Source organism: Pantherophis guttatus, chromosome 6 (genome assembly GCF_059756535.1).
Source record: "Pantherophis guttatus breed Tessera chromosome 6, ASM5975653v1, whole genome shotgun sequence".
Classification (NCBI taxonomy): Eukaryota; Metazoa; Chordata; class Lepidosauria; order Squamata; family Colubridae; genus Pantherophis; species Pantherophis guttatus.
The window spans coordinates 6,110,700-6,128,688 of NC_142068.1; the positions used below are offsets into that span (position 1 = coordinate 6,110,700).

The window sequence follows — 17,989 nt, forward strand, 5'->3', positions numbered from 1 at the left end:
TTCTGTGGAACTGAAATTTGGCAAATTTTATAAAATATGTCATAAAAATAATCCTAAACATTTTATGACAATAATGCAATATGACATAAAACATTTCCTGTGTTCAACTCCTGAACCCTAATGTTAGTGCAAAAGACCAGGTCCACATGTGAAGGTCCAATTAAAATGATTTGTTACTAAAAAGCCTATGTCCAGCAGCTGTTTAGAGTTAGATGAAGGCTAAGAGAATTCAAGGGAGTGGTGGTTTGGACATGATCCTCTTGTGGCTTCACAGGGATACTAGAGTGATTCCTCTTTTAACTCCACCCCTAGATTCTGCCACTCTTTCTCCTACAGTTACTTTCTGAGTATCTTCCTCAATTTTTAAGAATTTTCCAGTGAAGGAAGTACATTAGAATCTCTGCCATTTTTTGGCAACAACTATGGGAAAGGAATTATAAATTAACGATGTCCACTGCATATAAGGAAAATCAATATAAAATGTTTTATAGATGGCATATGCCACCGGAGAAGTTAGCAAAAATGTTTAAAGATGAATCAGCTAAGTGTTGGAAATGTCACCAATTACCAGGAGCCTATTATCATATGTGGTGGACATGCCCTGAAGCAAAAAATTATTGGAATAAAATTAAAACCAATTAAATTTGGTTTTGGTATTTGGGCCCTAAGCACCCTGTTATTAACACAGCTGCCTGCAATTACTACTGGTTCGAATCTCTCCAAGGCTCAAGATTGACTCAGCCTTCCATCCTTTCTAAGGTAGGCAAATTGAGTGGATGATATTGATGTAAACTAAATGTCAGCGTTCCAGAAAACTCCAACTTCGAGTAAAGATGCGGAAGCAAGCATTTTCCAAAGTTCTCTTTACTGGAATAGGTAAACTGGCACATCTGGAAAAACCCGAATCTGAGAGGTCCGGGTTTTCCCAGTAAATCAAAACCCCCAAAACCATCCCCTCACTCCTCAGTCGATCACATGCTCCAATCAACCGCCGTCCCATCTTGACTCAGCACTCCGACCACGCCTTCTCCAGATGCAGGATCGGCCTGACCTTGACCGACAGGAAGAATGCTATTATGTCTACAAACAACCCCTCTACTAAATCCCCCCTCCTACTTTTCCACACATGAGAAGGTGGCAGCATGGAAGCTTCCGGCCTAATATGGCTTCCAACGCTGACACTAGATTAAGTTTGGTTTTCTTTCTTTTACCCATTTTCTTGCCTTACTGCTATCCACATTTTTGTGCACATTTTGGAATATGGCTCAGCTTCAAAGGGAATATCATGTAGGGCAAGGGTGGGCAACTATTGCCCTTTTACAACCTGTGGACTTCAACTCCCAAAATTCCTGAGACAGCTTGGCTGTGGACTTCAACTCCCAGAATTCCTGAGACAGCTTGGCTGTCTCAAGAATTCTGGGAGTTGAAGTCCACAGGTTGTAAAAGGGCCGTAGTTGCCCACCCCTGATGTAGGGTATGCCTGACTGTACAAGTTGTGTATTTATAATTTCACACCTGAAACCCATTCAGAACAGGGTAGAATTTCTTGAAACTGATGATAACGACTTAGGAACGATTCTCATTCCCTCAATTTACTTAACCTCATAATCTATTAGTCAGCTGAGATTGCCTTATGGCAGGGCTGTCAAACTCACGTCGTCACGGCAGCGTCATGTGATGTAGAGGGACTTTCCCCCCCTTTGCTAAACCAGGTGGGGGCGTGGCCAGCATGTGATGCATCCAGCCCACGGACCACGAGTTTGACAGCCCTGCCTTATGGGTAATTGTAGTAGCATATAAACTATTTTGGTTTGGTTTATGGTTTATTTGATTTGTATACCGCCCTATCCCGAAGGACTCAGGGCAGTGAACAGCCAACAATAAAATACATAAATACAAAAAATTTAAAAACCAGATAAAATCAAATTAAATCATTTTGGCCCGGACAGATTAAAACACCCCAATAATTTAAAAACAGATTAAAATTTACATATTTAAAAGGGAAGAAAATTAGGCCAAGCCCGCCTGATGGAATAAAAAGGTCTTCACAGCACGGCGGAAGGAGCGCAGATCCAGGATCCTCCGTATCTCCGGGGGGAGCTCATTCCAGATGGTAGGTGCCCCCACAGAGAAGGCTCTCCCCCTAGGGGCCGCCAGTCGACACTGTTTGGCTGATGGCACCCGGAGGAGTCCCTCTCTATGAGAGCGTACTGGCCAGTGGGAGGCTATTGGTGGTAGTAGGCGGTCCCGTAAATAACCAGGTCCTAAGCCATGGAGCGCTTTAAAGGTGGTAACCAAAATCTTGAAGCGCACCCGGAAGACCACCGGGAGCCAGTGCAGCTCGCGCAGGAGAGGTGTTACATGGGAGTGCCATGTCGCTCCCATTACCACCCACGCGGCCGCACTCTGCGCCAGTTGGAGCCTCCGGGTGCTCCTCAAGGGGAGCCCCATGCAGAGAGCATTACAATAGTCCAGGCGGGAGGTGACGAGGGCATGAGTGACCGTGCGTAATGAGTTCCGATCCAGAAAGGGACGCAACTGGCGAATCAGGCGAACCTGATAAAAAATCCTCCCGGTCACGACTGTCAAGTGCTTTTCTAAAGACAGCTGCGAGTCCAGGAGGACGCCCAAGTTGCGAGCCCTCTCCGTGGGGGCCAATGATTCGCCCCCAATAGTCAGTGATGGCGTCAACTGACTATATCGGGACGTCGGAAACCACAGCCACTCGGTCTTGGATGGGTTGAGCCTGAGCCTGTTCCTCCCCATCCAGATCCGTACGGCCTCCAGGCACCGGGACATCACTTCAAGGGCATCGTTGGGGTGATCCGGGGTGGAGATGTACAGCTGGGTGTCATCAGCATACTGATGGTACTCCACCCCGAAACCACAGATGATCTCGCCCAGCGGCTTCACATAAATGTTGAACAGGAGAGGCGAGAGGACCGACCCTTGCGGCACCCCACATATGAGGGGTCTCGGGGTCGACCTCTGTCCCCCTGTCAACACAGACTGCGACCGGTCAGAGAGAAAGGAGGAGAACCACCGCAACACAGTGCCTCCCACCCCTAACTCTTCCAACCGGTGCAGCATGATACCATGGTCGATGGTATCAAAAGCCGCTGAGAGATCTAACAGGACCAGGACAGAGGAGCACCCCCTGTCCCGAGCCCTCCAGAGATCATATTTTACAATTCCTATTTGTTTTCCCAATATCCCTTCAGCCCTTGATCTAAGACATGGATGTCAAACTCGCGGCCCACAGGCCGGATGCGTCACGTGCTGGCTACTCCCACTCCCAGTTTAGCGAAGGGGAAAAAAGTCGCGATATATCACGTGACGACGTGATGACGTGACGACACAAGTTTGACACCCCTGATCTAAGAGAGCATTGGCACAGCTTAATTTCCTCATTAGCCCCTTCTCATTGGTCAGGTAGGCAGCAGTTGCCGCTACAGGTATCCAAGATGTAAAACCTATGTTTATGTTGCCAAGAGTGGGTACAAAAATAAGAAACCTCCCTCCCCACAAGGTGTGCTGGGAGGTGGCTCTCAACCTTTTAGAAAGCCAACCCTGAAAGAGAACCATGTGCAAATGAATTTGAAATAGAAGGAGACAGTATGAAGGAGCCCCTTTGTTGTTTACCCCAATTATGATGAATTGATACGCGGAAGAGCACAAATTTTGTAAGGCACGGAATGAACAGTCAACCCTACTATAGTTTTTTGACTGAGCTTCTCCACTCCTTCTGGTGGCTGGAACCTAAATCCCCTCAGCAGAGTGGCGAACACAATGAAAATCTCAATCTTCGCAAGGAGTTCCCCCAGACAGACCCGAGCTCCTGTAGAGAAAATAAAAAGTAGGAAACCATTAGTAACTGAATCTTTGCTAGGAGTTCCCCCAAACAAACTATGAGCTCCTGCATAGAAAATACAGGAAAGGTGGAAACCAGTAATAATTTGTTCCTTCTATTCTTTACGATTTATATTGATATTTTTACTTTTTATTTTATTTTATTTTAAATTTATATACCGCCCTTCTCCCTGAGGACTCAGGGCAGTGTACAGCCAGAGTTAAAAAACATGAAATACAAATATTAAAAACAATTAAAATATATATAAATTTGGCCCAAAATTAAAAATACAAACCAATTAAAACATTGTTCCTGATTGCTTATTTGTACCCCATGGCTATCATTAAGTGTTGTACCTTATGATTCTTGATGAACGTATCTTTTCTTTTATGTACACTGAGAGCATATGCATCAAAGACAAATTCCTTGTGTGTCCAATCACACTTGGCCAATAAAAAATTCTATTCTATTCTATTCTATTCTATTCTATTCTATTCTATTCTATTCTATTCTATTCTATTCTATTCTATTCTATTCTATTCTATTCTACCCTACCCTACCTTACCCTACCCTACCCTACCCTACCCTACCGTATCCTATCCTATCCTATTTAACAAGGGGAAAATGCAATTTTTTTTCTTTCCTTTTTAAACCCAGTCCAAACTTTAACTAAATATTTACCTGCTCCAAAAGGAAGAAATGCTTCATTGGGCACAAAATTTCCTTCCTTGTCCAAAAAATGATTGGGGTTGAACTCCTCAGGTGTCTCCCAATGTTCGGGATCAAGGAGAACAGAACGCAGGTCTGGGGTGAGAATGGCTCCCTATAAAAAAAGAAGAAAATGACTGGTGATTTTTTTTTTTTCATTTTTCATTCTGAATGGGGTAACGTTCCTCCTGATGAGATGGTAGACATCTTGAAGGTTATAACAGTAACAGAGTTGGAAGGGACCTTGGAGGTCATCTAGTCCATCCCCCAGCTCACGCAGGAGACCTATACTAGGGATTTGAACTGCTGGACTGCTGACCTTTCTGATTGACAAGCTCAGAGTCTTAGCCACTGAGTCACCTAGCCAAGTTGTCAACTCACAGTTCCTACCTGGAGAACAGATGGTACCTGTGGCCAATCAGACACATTTATAGATGGGGAAGCCTTGCAGATGGCCATTCACACACCCATTCACACACCCATTTGCATTTTGCAATACATCCTGTGTGCTGCTGCACCTGAAAATTTATAAATTGTGGCTGTTCCAGAATACAGTGGAAGTATTCAGTAGCGGAAATTTTGAGCAGTACGGAGAACCGGTAGTGGAAATTTTGAGCAGTTTGGAGAACTGGCAAATACCACCTCTGACTGGCCCCAGAGTAGGGTGGGAATGGAGATTTTGCAGTATCCTCCCCCCCAGGAGTGGGGAGGGAATGGGGATTTTATTTATTTATTTATTTATTAATTTAATTTATATACCACCCTTCTCCCAGAAGGACTCAGGGCGGTGTACAGCCAGAATAAAACAGACAGATATAAAATTTAAAAAACAATTTAAAAATATTAAATAATTTGGCCCATGTCTAATTAAAATAAAACTGCCCGTTTTAGACATTTAAAAATTAAAAGTTAACAATTAAAAATTTTTAAAATTAGGCCAGCCCGGCTTGTTGGAATAAAAGCATCTTGAGGGCCCGGCGGAAGGTGCATAAATTACTGCAGGTTCGAATCTCGCCAGACTCAAGGTTGACTCAGCCTTCCATCCTTTCTAAGGTAGGTAAATTGAGGACCCAGTTGTGGGGGCAATAAGCTGACTTTGTATAAAATATACAAAAGGATGAAGGGTATTGCTTAGCGCATTGTAAGCCGCCCTGAGAAGTGGAGTGGAGTGGGAATGGGGATTTTGCAGTATCCTTCCCCCAGGAGTGGGGAGGGAATGGGGATTTTGCAGTATCCTTCCCCCAGGAGTGGGGAGGGAATGGAGATTTTGCAGTATCCTTCCTCCAGGAGTGGGGAGGGAATGGGGATTTTGCAGTATCCTTCCCCCAGGAGTGGGGAGGGAATGGGGATTTTGCAGTATCCTTCCCCCAGGAGTGGGGTGGGAATTTGCAGTATCCTTCCTCCAGGAGTGGGGTGGGAATGGAGATTTTGCAATATCCTTCCCCCAGGAGTGGGGAGGGAATGGGGATTTTGCAGTATCCTTCCCCTAGAGTGGGGTGAGAATGGGGATTTTTTTTTTAATTTGATTTATATGCCGCCCTTCTCCGGAGACTCAGGGCGGCTTACAATGCATTAAGCAATTTTGCAGTATCCTTCCCTTGCCACGCCCACCAAACCACACCACACCCACCAAGCCACGCACCCAGAACCGGTAGTAAAAAAAAAATTGGATTTCACCACTGCCCAGAGGATTGGTGGGGAAGGGAAAAACTAGCTTATAACAAAAAAGGAGGCAGTGGCAAAGAGGGCTAGTTTTCTAGCCATTCTTCACCCTCAGATGCTAGTTACCTCAGAACCAAAATACCTCAGAGGGATGGGCTGATTTGACCCTGAGAGTCTCTTCCTTATTACACAAGTAAATGTATTTGATTGGCCTCCGGCCCAGATTGTTGTAGGGATGGTTGGGTGGGGAGGCCGCCCCCGAATGGACCGGCAGTGAAATTGGTACCGCGTTAGAGCATGCAACATCAGCTCGCTGCGGAATGCCGGCTGCTGGATTTCCTCTGGCAAGGTCTGAGGCCCTGTGGTAGATGCAGGGACCGATGAGTCAAATGGAGCCAATCCCTGACAGGCAGAGGACCGGGCCTTCTGGTGGGCCAAGGCAAATTGCCTTTCAAGGGCTCGATGCCTTCTCTGGGCATCCTTGTCGGTGGCGGGCAACTTGTTTGAGGCCTGGGAGTCTTGAGGGACTCCCGCCGTCGAGACGCCTCAGAGGCATGCTTGCCACGTTTTTTAGTCCCTTTGGGTGCCTGCTGCACACGTGAAAGGGCCTTATTATTTATTTATTTATTTATTTATTTATTTATTTATTATTATTATTATTATTATTTATTATTTATTATTTATTATTTATTTTTAATTTATTATTTATTTATTTATTTTTTATTTTTTATTTAAATTTTTATACCGCCCTTCTCCCGAGGGACTCAGAGCGGTGCACAGCCCCAATAAAACACGTATACCCATAAAGTTTAAAAACAGTTTAAAACATATTAAATAATTTGGCCCTATATTAAAAAAGAACTAAAACACCCATTAAAATTTATTATTTAAGCCAGCCTTGGGGGGGACTGTAGGCCTGTTCAAGGTCTGAGGAGAGATCTGAGTCAGCCATTGGTCTAATCTGGTTGGACGACTGCAAGTCCAGTCAGGAAATGAAATTTTATATTTTTAGATATAACTCAGGTTAACTGTCATACTAATAGATGGTTGAAAATGCCCAAGTATTTTATCTCAAAACCATTTTTTTTTTAATTTGCCAGGTAGCCTATGCTCCTTCTCATGAAACGAGAAAAAAATTTCCTACATGAAGATGCAGCCCTCCAGAAATCCAGTAAGTTAAATTCTTTACCTTGGGGATGAGAAAATTACCCATATAGATGTCCTTCACACATTCTCTTGGTAAGCCAAATAATAAGATATATTTGCTTCGTATAATCTCGTGAATCACAGCATTGGTATAGGGCACTTTCTTTCGGTCTTGATAACAGATTGATTGAGATGAACCCAAAACTTCTTTTATTTCTTTGTGGACTTTATCTGAGGAAAGGAGTAAGAAAGGTAGTTTTACTGAATGGCTTGCGATTTGTCTTGGAAAATTAATGAGGCAAATATTGGAAATGTTTCCATCTGGAAAAAAAACACACCTTTGATTGCTGTTTGAAAAACACTACTTGTAAATAATTTGCATGAAAATTGCAGTGAAACAAATTATAATAAATGTTTTTTGTGTGTGTGTGTTCTGTCCTTTGATGGAAAGGAAATCACAAATGTTGCAAGAATGTCAGTTTGTATCAGATACATCAATATGAAAAATAATTATAACAAAATTAAGATAGCAGGATTTGACAGGAAAAATGAAATAAACAATTGCTGGTTATAGATAAAGGCAAAAAAACCTGGAGCAAGTAAATTAATGTTGTGATGTCAGCAGAATATTTACTATTTATTTATGTACTGTATGTATTTATGTAAACAATTTATATGGCTTTTCATCTCAAGAAATTTAATACAAGAAATTGTAGGCAAAAAACAACAGATGAAATCAACTAACTAAATAGAAATGGATTGATTGCTGGCTTATGTGCCATCAAGCTGATGGTGACTGTTAATGCACAGATTTTATTCATGATGATGTTGCCTCCACTTGGTGCATTAGATCTTCCAATGGTACACCCATCACCACTGTAACTGAGTCCATTCACTTTACTGCTAGTCTTCCTCTTCTCTTTCCTTCCATCTTTCTCAGCATTAGACCATCTCCAAAGAGCTAGATCTTTGCATATTGTGTAAAATAATTAAAACCTGGTCATTTGGGCCTCGAGTAAGAAAGCTGGCTTGATTTGTTCAATCATCCATTTGTTTGTTTTCTTGGCTGTCCATGATATTCAAGAGTCTTCTCCAACACCAAAGTTCAAAAACAGCAATACCGATGTGTGGTCAGCATAGTTCAGGTTATTGATATTCAATAACCTCCAATTTTAAAACCATGTCCCACATCTTCCAACCTGAGTTCCCTTAATATATATTCTGCATATAGGCTGAATAGATAAATAAAGATTGTATAGACTTGTCTCATTCATTTGTCAGCCTGGAGAGCATTATCTTCTGTCTATGATATGTTTTCCTGACCTGTAGGTTGTGCATAAGGTCAATGAAATATTCTGGGATTCTGATTTTTCTAAGCACATACTGGCTTTTTTTTTTCTCAATTATCCAATATGCTTCAACAATACTGACTTGTGTTTCTAAGCTTTTTCTTTTTTAAATAATAATTGTAATTAAGGCTTAAAGGTAAAGATAAAGGTTCCCCTCGCACATATGTGCTAGGCAATCCCAACTCTAGGGGGCGGTGCTCATCTCTGTTTCAAAGCTGAAGAGCCAGCGCTGTCCGAAGACGTCTCCGTGGTCATGTGGCCAGCATGACTAAATACCAAAGGCGTACGGAATGCTGTTACCTTCCCACCAAAGGTGGTCCCTATTTTTCTACTTGCATTTTTTACGTGCTTTCCAACTGCTAGGTTGGCAGAAGCTGGGACAAGTAACGGGAGCTCACCCTGTTACGTGGCACTAGGGATTCAAACCACTGAACTGCTGACTTTTCGATCAACAAGTTCTGCCTCTTAGCCACTGAGCCACTGTATCCCAATTAAGGCTTACACTCAGGGGTGGGTTCTACTTTTTACTACCGGTTCGCAATGGGGCCGCGCTTCTGCGCAGAAGCATCCTGATGATGTCAGGGTCGGTGGCCGGAGCCCCCCGCCAGTTTTACTACCGGTTCTATAGAACCGGTCCGAACCGGGGGCAACCCACCATTGCTTACACTTACAAAAATAAAAACCTGATACAAACTAAGATTTTTTTTAAAAAAAAATAAAAAGTGCAGAGAAAAAAATAAAAAGAATGAAAGGGCTGCCTGCCAGGCTTGCTCAAATGTTTCTGTAGCCTGCTGAAGTATTTCAGCTACCCACCATGGAGAGAGGGGAGATCCTTCAGCAGGCTACAAGATTGAAGCTGAAATCGTTTGGCAGATGGCACTTTCACTTCATGTCCTTAATGAACCAGGAGATAACAACCACAACTGGCAGTGCCAGGATTGTGGCCATTGAACAAAATAATCATATAGGCATCTTGCTTAATACTGCTTTGCACGATGACTGTGATTTTGGTCCCATTTGTGGTTCTAAACCGCAAATTTCCTGTATTAGAAAGCAACTTTCTCGCCAAGAAAGCGAGTCTCGCCAAGGCTCAAGGTTGACTCAGCCTTCCATCCTTTCTAAGGTAGGTAAATTGAGGACCCAGTTGTGGGGGCAATAAGCTGACTTTGTATAAATATACAAAAGAATGAAGGCTATTGCTTAACGCTATTGCTTAGCTATTGCTTAGTGCATTGTAAGCCGCCCTGAGTCTCCGGAGAAGGGCGGCATATAAATCAAATTTTAAAAAAAACTTACTATGACAAGTATTCTAATCTATAACAGTAATCTCATTTTACTGTCACAATGCAGTAATTGATCTCACCTTGGACATCCAGATGATTCGCCATTAGCAGCAATGCCCATTTAATCGAAGATGAAGTTGTGTCTGTCCCAGCAATAAAGAGGTCAAAAATGCATTGAATCAAATTGTCTTCATTATAGGTAGAATTGGGATGATCCTTGCTCTGCATTTAACATGATGAAATGGCATTTATAAACATCTTTCTTTTATTGCTCATACTTTCCAAATTTTACTTCTCTAAAATGTTTAAGATTGAACCTCCTTAAATCTAATGTCCATGAATGATGATATTCTAGTTTCCTTTTGGATATCAGATATGCATATTAGTTCTTCTCCTTTCGCTTGCTTCTTGTTTAACCTGTTAGCAAGCCAAACAGGACAAGTCTTCCTATTACATAACTGCTAACAAGATTCCAGGCCTTGGAGAAGGGACTTAGTAAAAGGTTTAATTGTAAATAAGGCAATGGGAAATATGGGAACATGAACTGTCAATATTTATTTTATTTATTTATTTATTTTATTTTATTTCTATACCGCCCTTCTCCTGCGGGACTCAGGGCGGTGTACAGCCAAGATAAAACATTGCATATAAAATTTAAAAACAATTTAAAAAACAATTAAATAATTTTGGCCCAAGATTTAAAAACAACTCAATTAAAACCGAATTCAATTAAAACTGAGAGGATGGGATCAAGACAGCCCGGCTAGATGGAATAGGTGTGTTTTCAGGGCCCGACGAAAAGTTCAGAGGTCTGATATCGTGCGTATCTCAGGGGGTAGGTCATTCCAGAGGGCGGGTGCTGCCACAGAGAAGGCTCTCCCCCTGGGGGTCGCCAGCTGGCACCCTGAGGAGGCCCTCTCTGTGCAAGCGAACTGGTCGGTGGGAGGCTATTGGCGGCAGAAGGCGGTCTCGCAGATACCCTGGCGGCAGAAGGCGGTCTCGCAGATACCCTGGCCCTAAGCCATGGAGCGCTTTAAAGGTGGTCACCAACACCTTGAAGTGCACCCGGAAGACCACAGGAAGCCAGTGCAGCTCGTGCAGGAGAGGTGTTATAGATCTATACATGACATCCTCAGTCATAATAGGAAGGGTGATTTGTGGAATCTGCAGCTGAGCCATGGTGGCACAGTGGTTAGAGCAGTGGTGGGTTGCTGTGGTTTGTGCGAACTGGTAGTGGTGGTGACGGGAGGCTCTGCCCACCCATCCAAACATCATCAAAAACGCTCTGAACATGCACAGAAGCGAGCGCATGCACCTGCGCACTCCCATTTGAAACAGATAGCACCGGGATTTGAATCCTACTACTGGGTTAGAGTGCAGTACTGCAGACTACTTCTGCTAATCACCAGCCGCCAGCAGTTTGGCTTGCTAACAGGTTAAACAAGAAGCAAGCGAAAGGAGAAGAACTAATATGCATATTTGATATCGTGCATGCTGTATACTTTGAAGAAAGAAAACCCAAAATATATTCTAAGAAACATTTTATTATAAAGAAATAAAACAAACTTACTAACTACATTTTACCGGCAGCTTTATCGCACAGACGGATAAAGGAAAAAGATCAGGAAGTTTCTTCCTTAAGCTTGGACATGCGCAGTAGCTCAAAGTTTTCACAAGACAGTCTTATCTCTGTTACTACAGAGATGTGATAAAATTCTCTGGCAGGCTACCGTAAGTCTTAGGATGGAAGCTCGGCTGACAAAACACATAACACAGTGACAGAGTCAACCTTGAGCCTAGTGAGATTCGAACTGCCAAACTGAAGGCTATTGGTTAATGCATTGTAAGCCGCCCTGAGTCTCCGGAGAAGGGCAGCACATAAATCGAACAAATAAATAAATAAATAAATAAATAAATAAATAAATAAATAAATGAATGAATGAATGAATGAATGAATGAATGAATGAATAAATAAATAAATAAATAAATAAATAAATAAATAAATAAATATGCTGACTCTGTAAACTTCTTAGAGAGGGTTGTAAAGCACTATGAAACGGTATATACCCTGTTTTCCCAAAAATAAGACACCCCCTGATAATAAGACCAATCAGGCTTTTGAGTGCATGTGCTGAAATAAGCCCTCCCCGAAAATAAGGCCTCCCCAAAAATATTTAAACACATGCTCAGCCGGTCCCTGCCATTTCCTCTGGTTTCTTTCACACACCTCAAAATAATAAGACCTCCCCAAAAATAAGGCCAAACACTTATTTCAGGGTTCAAAAAAGTATAAGACAGGGTCTTATTTTCAGGGAAACATGGTAAATCTAAGTGCTATTGCTATTGCTATTGAAGTGGGGAGAGGAGTTAAGAAACTGGTTAGCCTGGAATCCCTGAATGGGAAGAAGTGATGGAAAACTACCCCCCCCGAGGTGCTTATCTGGTTGTTCTGTAGAAAGTGCAGTTAGTCTGGTGAGATTCTTGTAAATAGGTGAATAGCAATAAACATCCGAGACCGCCTTCTGCCACCGATAGCCTCCCATCGACCAGTACGCTCCCACAGAGAAGGACTCCTCAGGGTGCCGTCAGTCAAACAATGTCGACTGGCGACCCCCAGGGGGAGACCCTTCTCTGTGGGGGCACGTGCCCTCTGGAATGAGCTGCCCCCGGAAATTCGTAGGATCCCTGACCTTCGCACCTTTCGCCACGCCCTCAAAACGCTATTGTTTCACTAAGCAGGGCTGGCCTAAATGCTATTTTAATAGGTGGTTTCTATTTTAGCTCTTTAAATATTAAATTATTAAATTAATATTAAATATTAAATTATTATTTAATATTTTTAAATTGTCTTTTAATTTTCATATAGTTGTGGGTTTTATTTTTGTCTGTAGACCGCCCTGAGTCCTTCGGGAGAAGGGCGGTATAAAAATTTAATAAATTTAATAAATAAATAAATAAATAAATAAATAAATAAATAAATAAATAAATAAATAAATAAATATTGCTCTGATCAATTATCAGTGTCATTCTGGTTTCTTGCACCCCTGGTGCAATGATTTCCCCATCAATCAATATTTCCATATAATGTAAATACTTACTTTTTCCATTTGAAACAAATAGAAATCAATAAAATCCTGTGGCTCATGAAGATTCTGATTCTCCTTATGCTGTTTAACCTGCTTCTTCACAAATGAGATAATTCTCTTACATGCAGATTTGACAGTCTGGTGAGGACCTGGCAGATATTTCATGATATATGGGAAAACTTCATAGAGCTACAGGAAAGACAAAGCAAATCTAGTTACAACAGGGAGCTGTTTCAAACGGAAAGTGAGCCAACTCCTATGGATTAGCACTTCAACCCTATTTCCCTGAATCTAACTACATGAAATTTTGCCTTTTGGTAGATCTAGTCAATCCACAAGAGAAATCTATTGTCTTCTTTCTTAACAACAGATTCTCACACTCATCAGTTATGTAAATATATATATGTGTACATACACAGAATTTCTACACCTGCCTCTCCATGTATGTTGAAATTACACAACTCAAAATTTCAGTTCTAACACATTTGGATGGCATCTCCCTGGAGAAAATATTGCCACCTGGACAATAGTTTCTTCTGTCAACAATCCTCATGGTGATACATTCTTTCTTATTCTCTCCTTTACTCCAAAACATCTAACTTTCAGTTTAAAGATTAACTAATCTGATAGCGTACAACATTAATATTGCATTGAAATTCAAAAAGGAATAAGCAAATGTGATTTTAAAAATGTGAATTTTTGTTAATATGGTAAATTTTGAATTCACTGATTAAGCTGGGAAGAGAAAAGTCAGAACAGCAGCAAATGTATTAGTACTCACACCATGAGATACGGTGGCTGCAAATTTTAAGGTAACCCTGATTGCTTCCATCAACTCGGAGAAATCTTTGTCCTCAATGGGAAACCTATATCCAAAAGCTGCAGCACAGATAACGTTGCAGATTGAATTTGTGATGGGTATTGCTGGATCAAACGCATGACCTGAAAATGAAAGGATCTCTATAAATTTTCACATCTATCCTGTAAATACCAGAAGAGATATAAATGATTAATTATATAAGTATGTATAAATATGTGACAAGTAGAATATTATATTAGTGATGAATTGATATTATGGATTGGTTAAGGATCAAATGAGCCTTGGTAGTACAGTGGTTTAAAGCACCCTGTTATTAACACAGCTGCCTGCAATTACTGCAGGTTCGAATCTTACCAGGCTCAAGGTTGACTCAGCCTTCCATCCTTTCTAAGGTAGGTTAAATGAGGACCCAAGTTTGTGGGGGCAATAAGCTGACTTTGTATAAATATACAAAAGTATGAAGGCTATTGCTTAACACATTGTAAGCCGCCCTGAGTCTCCGGAGAAGGGCGGCATATAAATCAAATAAAAAAATAAAATAAAAATAAAAATAGAAGAAATAACACATATATAGAAGAAGAAAGAAACCTTGGAAGATAACACCGAGAAGTCACAGGGAAGAGATAACTGATGTATTAAATGTTTGTCTGTCTAAAAAATAAAAAAAAAACTTTAAAAAAGAATCCTGTAAATACAAAAAATGGGATGTTCTGATTGCGCTTGCTTGAAATAAACAAAAGAACTTGGAATTATTATTTACTGTCTATTATATAGCCTAACTGTATAATAGACAATAAATATTATATAGCCTGTTGAGAATGCAACTTTATTACATTGTGGCACAACTAGCAAATTTGGAAAAAAAAATTGAATAATATCTCAATAAACTTCTGTTTTGGTTTATCTATTACTGGTATATGCTTGAAGAAGAAGGAGTGATATATCTTAAAAACAGAATGAGAGTTAATTTGTTTTGGTCACATTGATGGTAAGCTGCATGTGAACTGTATGCATTTGGTCAGGAGAGAATCTTAAAAATAAAATATTTGAAGCCTCTATAAAATACAATTCTAGATGAACAACAATAATTTTTCTGGACAAAAGGACATTTGAAATAAGAAAATGTGTTCTAGACTATACCAGACATCACAAAACTCTCATTTTTAAAATGTTAGAGTCTCATCCAATACGCTTTCTGTCTTTGTATACACATATAAATATTATGGAGAGATTAACATAACACTTATAAATTGGGCTGAATAATGTATGTTTCAGCATGTTGCATGAAACATAAGGTTTATTGTATGTTTGAGTGGTATGTGCCTTTTCTTTTTCTTTCAGAGGAGAAACCTTTGACAATTACTGTTACATTTTGCAGGTTCTTGCAACCAACAGTTTCAAAAATCTTGCAGGATTGAATAAATATGACAATATACTGCAATTTCTTTAAAATCTTATGTCATATGTTTCCCTCTCCCTCCCCCCTCCCCCGAGTCCTTTGACAGGCCTTCTTATATCTTTTGCAACCAATAATTTCAGAAATTTTACAATATTTCATGGCTTTATTAGTTGTCAAAATATTACATTAAATCTCAGAAGAACTTCCATTGATGGAAACCATTTCTTTTATCAAAAATATCAGTCTATAAAACAGGAAAGTTGGAAGCAATGGTGGGTTCCTCCTGGTTCGGCCCGGTTTGGCCAAGTCGGTAGCGGTGATGATATGGTGTCACCGAACCGGTTCTGCCCCCCGCCCCGCCCACCTCCCGGGTTATTCTTACCTTTTATTTGGCCCCACCCCCAATCTATTGCTGCCTCCTGAGTCCCAGCTGATGGCTAGAGGGAAAAAAAAACTGTTTAAACTCTTGCCGCGGGACTTCAAAGGGCCACCCTACAGCTGATCAGTGTTAAAAGAAAACAAATGAGTAGACCGGTGCCTGCAAAAATAAATGGGTAGACCCAGTGGTGGGATTCTACTTCGGTAGAACCGGTTGTTAAGTAGTTAAGTAGTTAAACAGTTCGGAGAACAGGTTGTTAAAAGAAATCTCCTTTTGTTTCTTTCCACTTTACAGGATTACAACATTTGGTGTTGTTTCCTAGCCTAATCTTTATTACAGAAACTGCCTCTCCGGCAGTATGCCTAGACTTACTGTCACTTCCAGTTCCAGAGGCTATTTATTTACTTGACTTTCTTAAAGGGGAAGGGTTGTTTTAAACTTTTTATACCGCTGTTGGGAGGAAATACTCCCCTGTTGGAGTTCTTCCAGCCAGGGTGCAATCATCAGCACTTTGAAGAAATAATTGAATCCTTTTGTGCATATGGACTACTCAGAGGGCTGAAAAAGTTATTTTTGACTGGTCCTCACACTTTTGACCAGTCCTCGAACTTACGACTGTCCTCACATTTTACGTTTTTCGCCCTATCTTGTCACCATGGTGAAGAGAAGCAATTGTGAAATGAGTGACATGGTTGTTAAGAATGCTGCACTGGCATAAATGTGAGGATGGTCATAAGTGTGAGGACCAGTCAAAAGTGTGAGGACCTGTCAGAAATGACTTTTTTCAGCCCTCTGAGTAGTCCCTATACATATAGCCATGGCCACCCGGTCACATGACCAGCTAGCCACGCCCACCCAGTCACATGACCTCCAAACCATGCCCACAAAATAAGCCACACCCACAGAACCGGTAGTAAAAAATTTTAGAACCCACCCCTGGTTGGAAGGTGTAGTGACACAATAGAAAGGGCTGAGCATAGTCATAAACGAACAGTGACGGAACATTGGAAGAGTTTTGCAGATGAGATTCAAACCACCATCACCTCAAATGATCACTTACCCTTTGTATTTGTAATGAATTCCACCAGCTGCTGAGCTTCCGCTTGGATTTGAGTTTCCAAACCCTTTTTCCCTAGTCCCAGCTTCCTCATAGTAACAACACCAAAGCGCCTTTGCTGTATCCAGACATGACCACTTGAGAAGGCGATACCTGAAGCCACCAAAGAACAATCAGAAATCATTGCTCACTAAAATTAATAGGAAGGTATTAAGGTTGATAGTCTAAAAAATACTTTAAATCAAACCCAGTTTGTTGGCCATATTGGTTTTGAGTGGTACTATATAACAAGGGGAATGGGACGCAGTCGCTCAGTGGCTGAGACGCTGAGCTTGTCGATCGAAAGGTCAGCAGTTCAGCAGTTCGAGTCCCTAGTGCCGCGTAATGGGGTGAGCTCCCGTTACTTGTCCCGGCTTCTGCCAACCTAGCAGTTCGAAACCACGTAAAAAATGCAAGTAGAAAAATAGGGACCACCTTTGGTGGGAAGGTAACCGCGTTCCGTGCACCTTTGGTGTTTAGTCTTGCTGGCCACATGACCACGGAGACGTCTTCGGATAGGGCTGGCTCTTTGGTTTTGAAACGGAGATGAGCACTGCCCACTAGAGTCGGGAACGACTAGCACATATGTGCGAGGGGAACCTTTACCTTTACTTTATATAACAAGGGAGAACACAATGATGTTCTACGTCTTTGATCATGGCTTACCTCTGTTTTTGGTAATAGCTGAAAGAAAAGGTGTGGGTGGACGATCAACAAACGCTTGCGAATTGTCAATCAAACCTTCTTTCACAGCTTTGTATCCCGAGAGGATTACAGCATGTTGATTCCCTACCCACAGAGAATAAATGTTTCCATATTGCTTTGCCAGCTGCAGTTTGGAAAAAAGAGAAATGCTTTATATTATTCTAACAAAGTTTCAGCTTAAAAGAAACTTTCTTCCTTTCCTTCCTTTCCTTCTCTTACATCAAAGCTTGGGAAACTTCAGTCCATGGCCAAGTGTGACTCCCAACAATTGATGCTGGATTTTGAAACAAGCTAGAGAGACTACAACTTAAGAGTTTAGAAACACACATTACGAGGGACTACTGAATACTGATTGAATTTCAAATGGATGGAAAAAAATAAAAATAAAAGTCTTTTGAGAGGTGGTGGTTTCTATTGTGATGATAAACTTAGTGCTGTTTTAAGAGAGGAAGTTAAATTCAGGAGGGAAGCATTCTGATTGGTTGGAGAAGTTGGATACATCGAGC

The 17,989-nt window shown here is 41.2% G+C and overlaps 1 protein-coding gene across 1 annotated transcript in view; it reads right to left on the reverse strand.

The window, feature by feature from the left end:
- Positions 1 to 3,618: 3,618 nt before the first annotated feature.
- Positions 3,619 to 17,989, reverse strand: part of LOC117660240 (cytochrome P450 2J2-like) — a 31,815-nt gene continuing 17,444 nt past the window's right edge. The window contains exons 2-9 of the mRNA XM_034408302.3: positions 17,445 to 17,607; positions 16,743 to 16,892; positions 13,866 to 14,026; positions 13,097 to 13,273; positions 10,079 to 10,220; positions 7,410 to 7,597; positions 4,532 to 4,673; positions 3,619 to 3,838 (exon numbers count right to left, since the gene is read on the reverse strand). Of these exons, the coding sequence (XP_034264193.2) occupies positions 3,648 to 3,838; positions 4,532 to 4,673; positions 7,410 to 7,597; positions 10,079 to 10,220; positions 13,097 to 13,273; positions 13,866 to 14,026; positions 16,743 to 16,892; positions 17,445 to 17,607 (1,314 nt within the window). The 3' untranslated portion in view covers positions 3,619 to 3,647. The remainder of the gene's footprint in view (positions 3,839 to 4,531; positions 4,674 to 7,409; positions 7,598 to 10,078; positions 10,221 to 13,096; positions 13,274 to 13,865; positions 14,027 to 16,742; positions 16,893 to 17,444; positions 17,608 to 17,989) is intronic.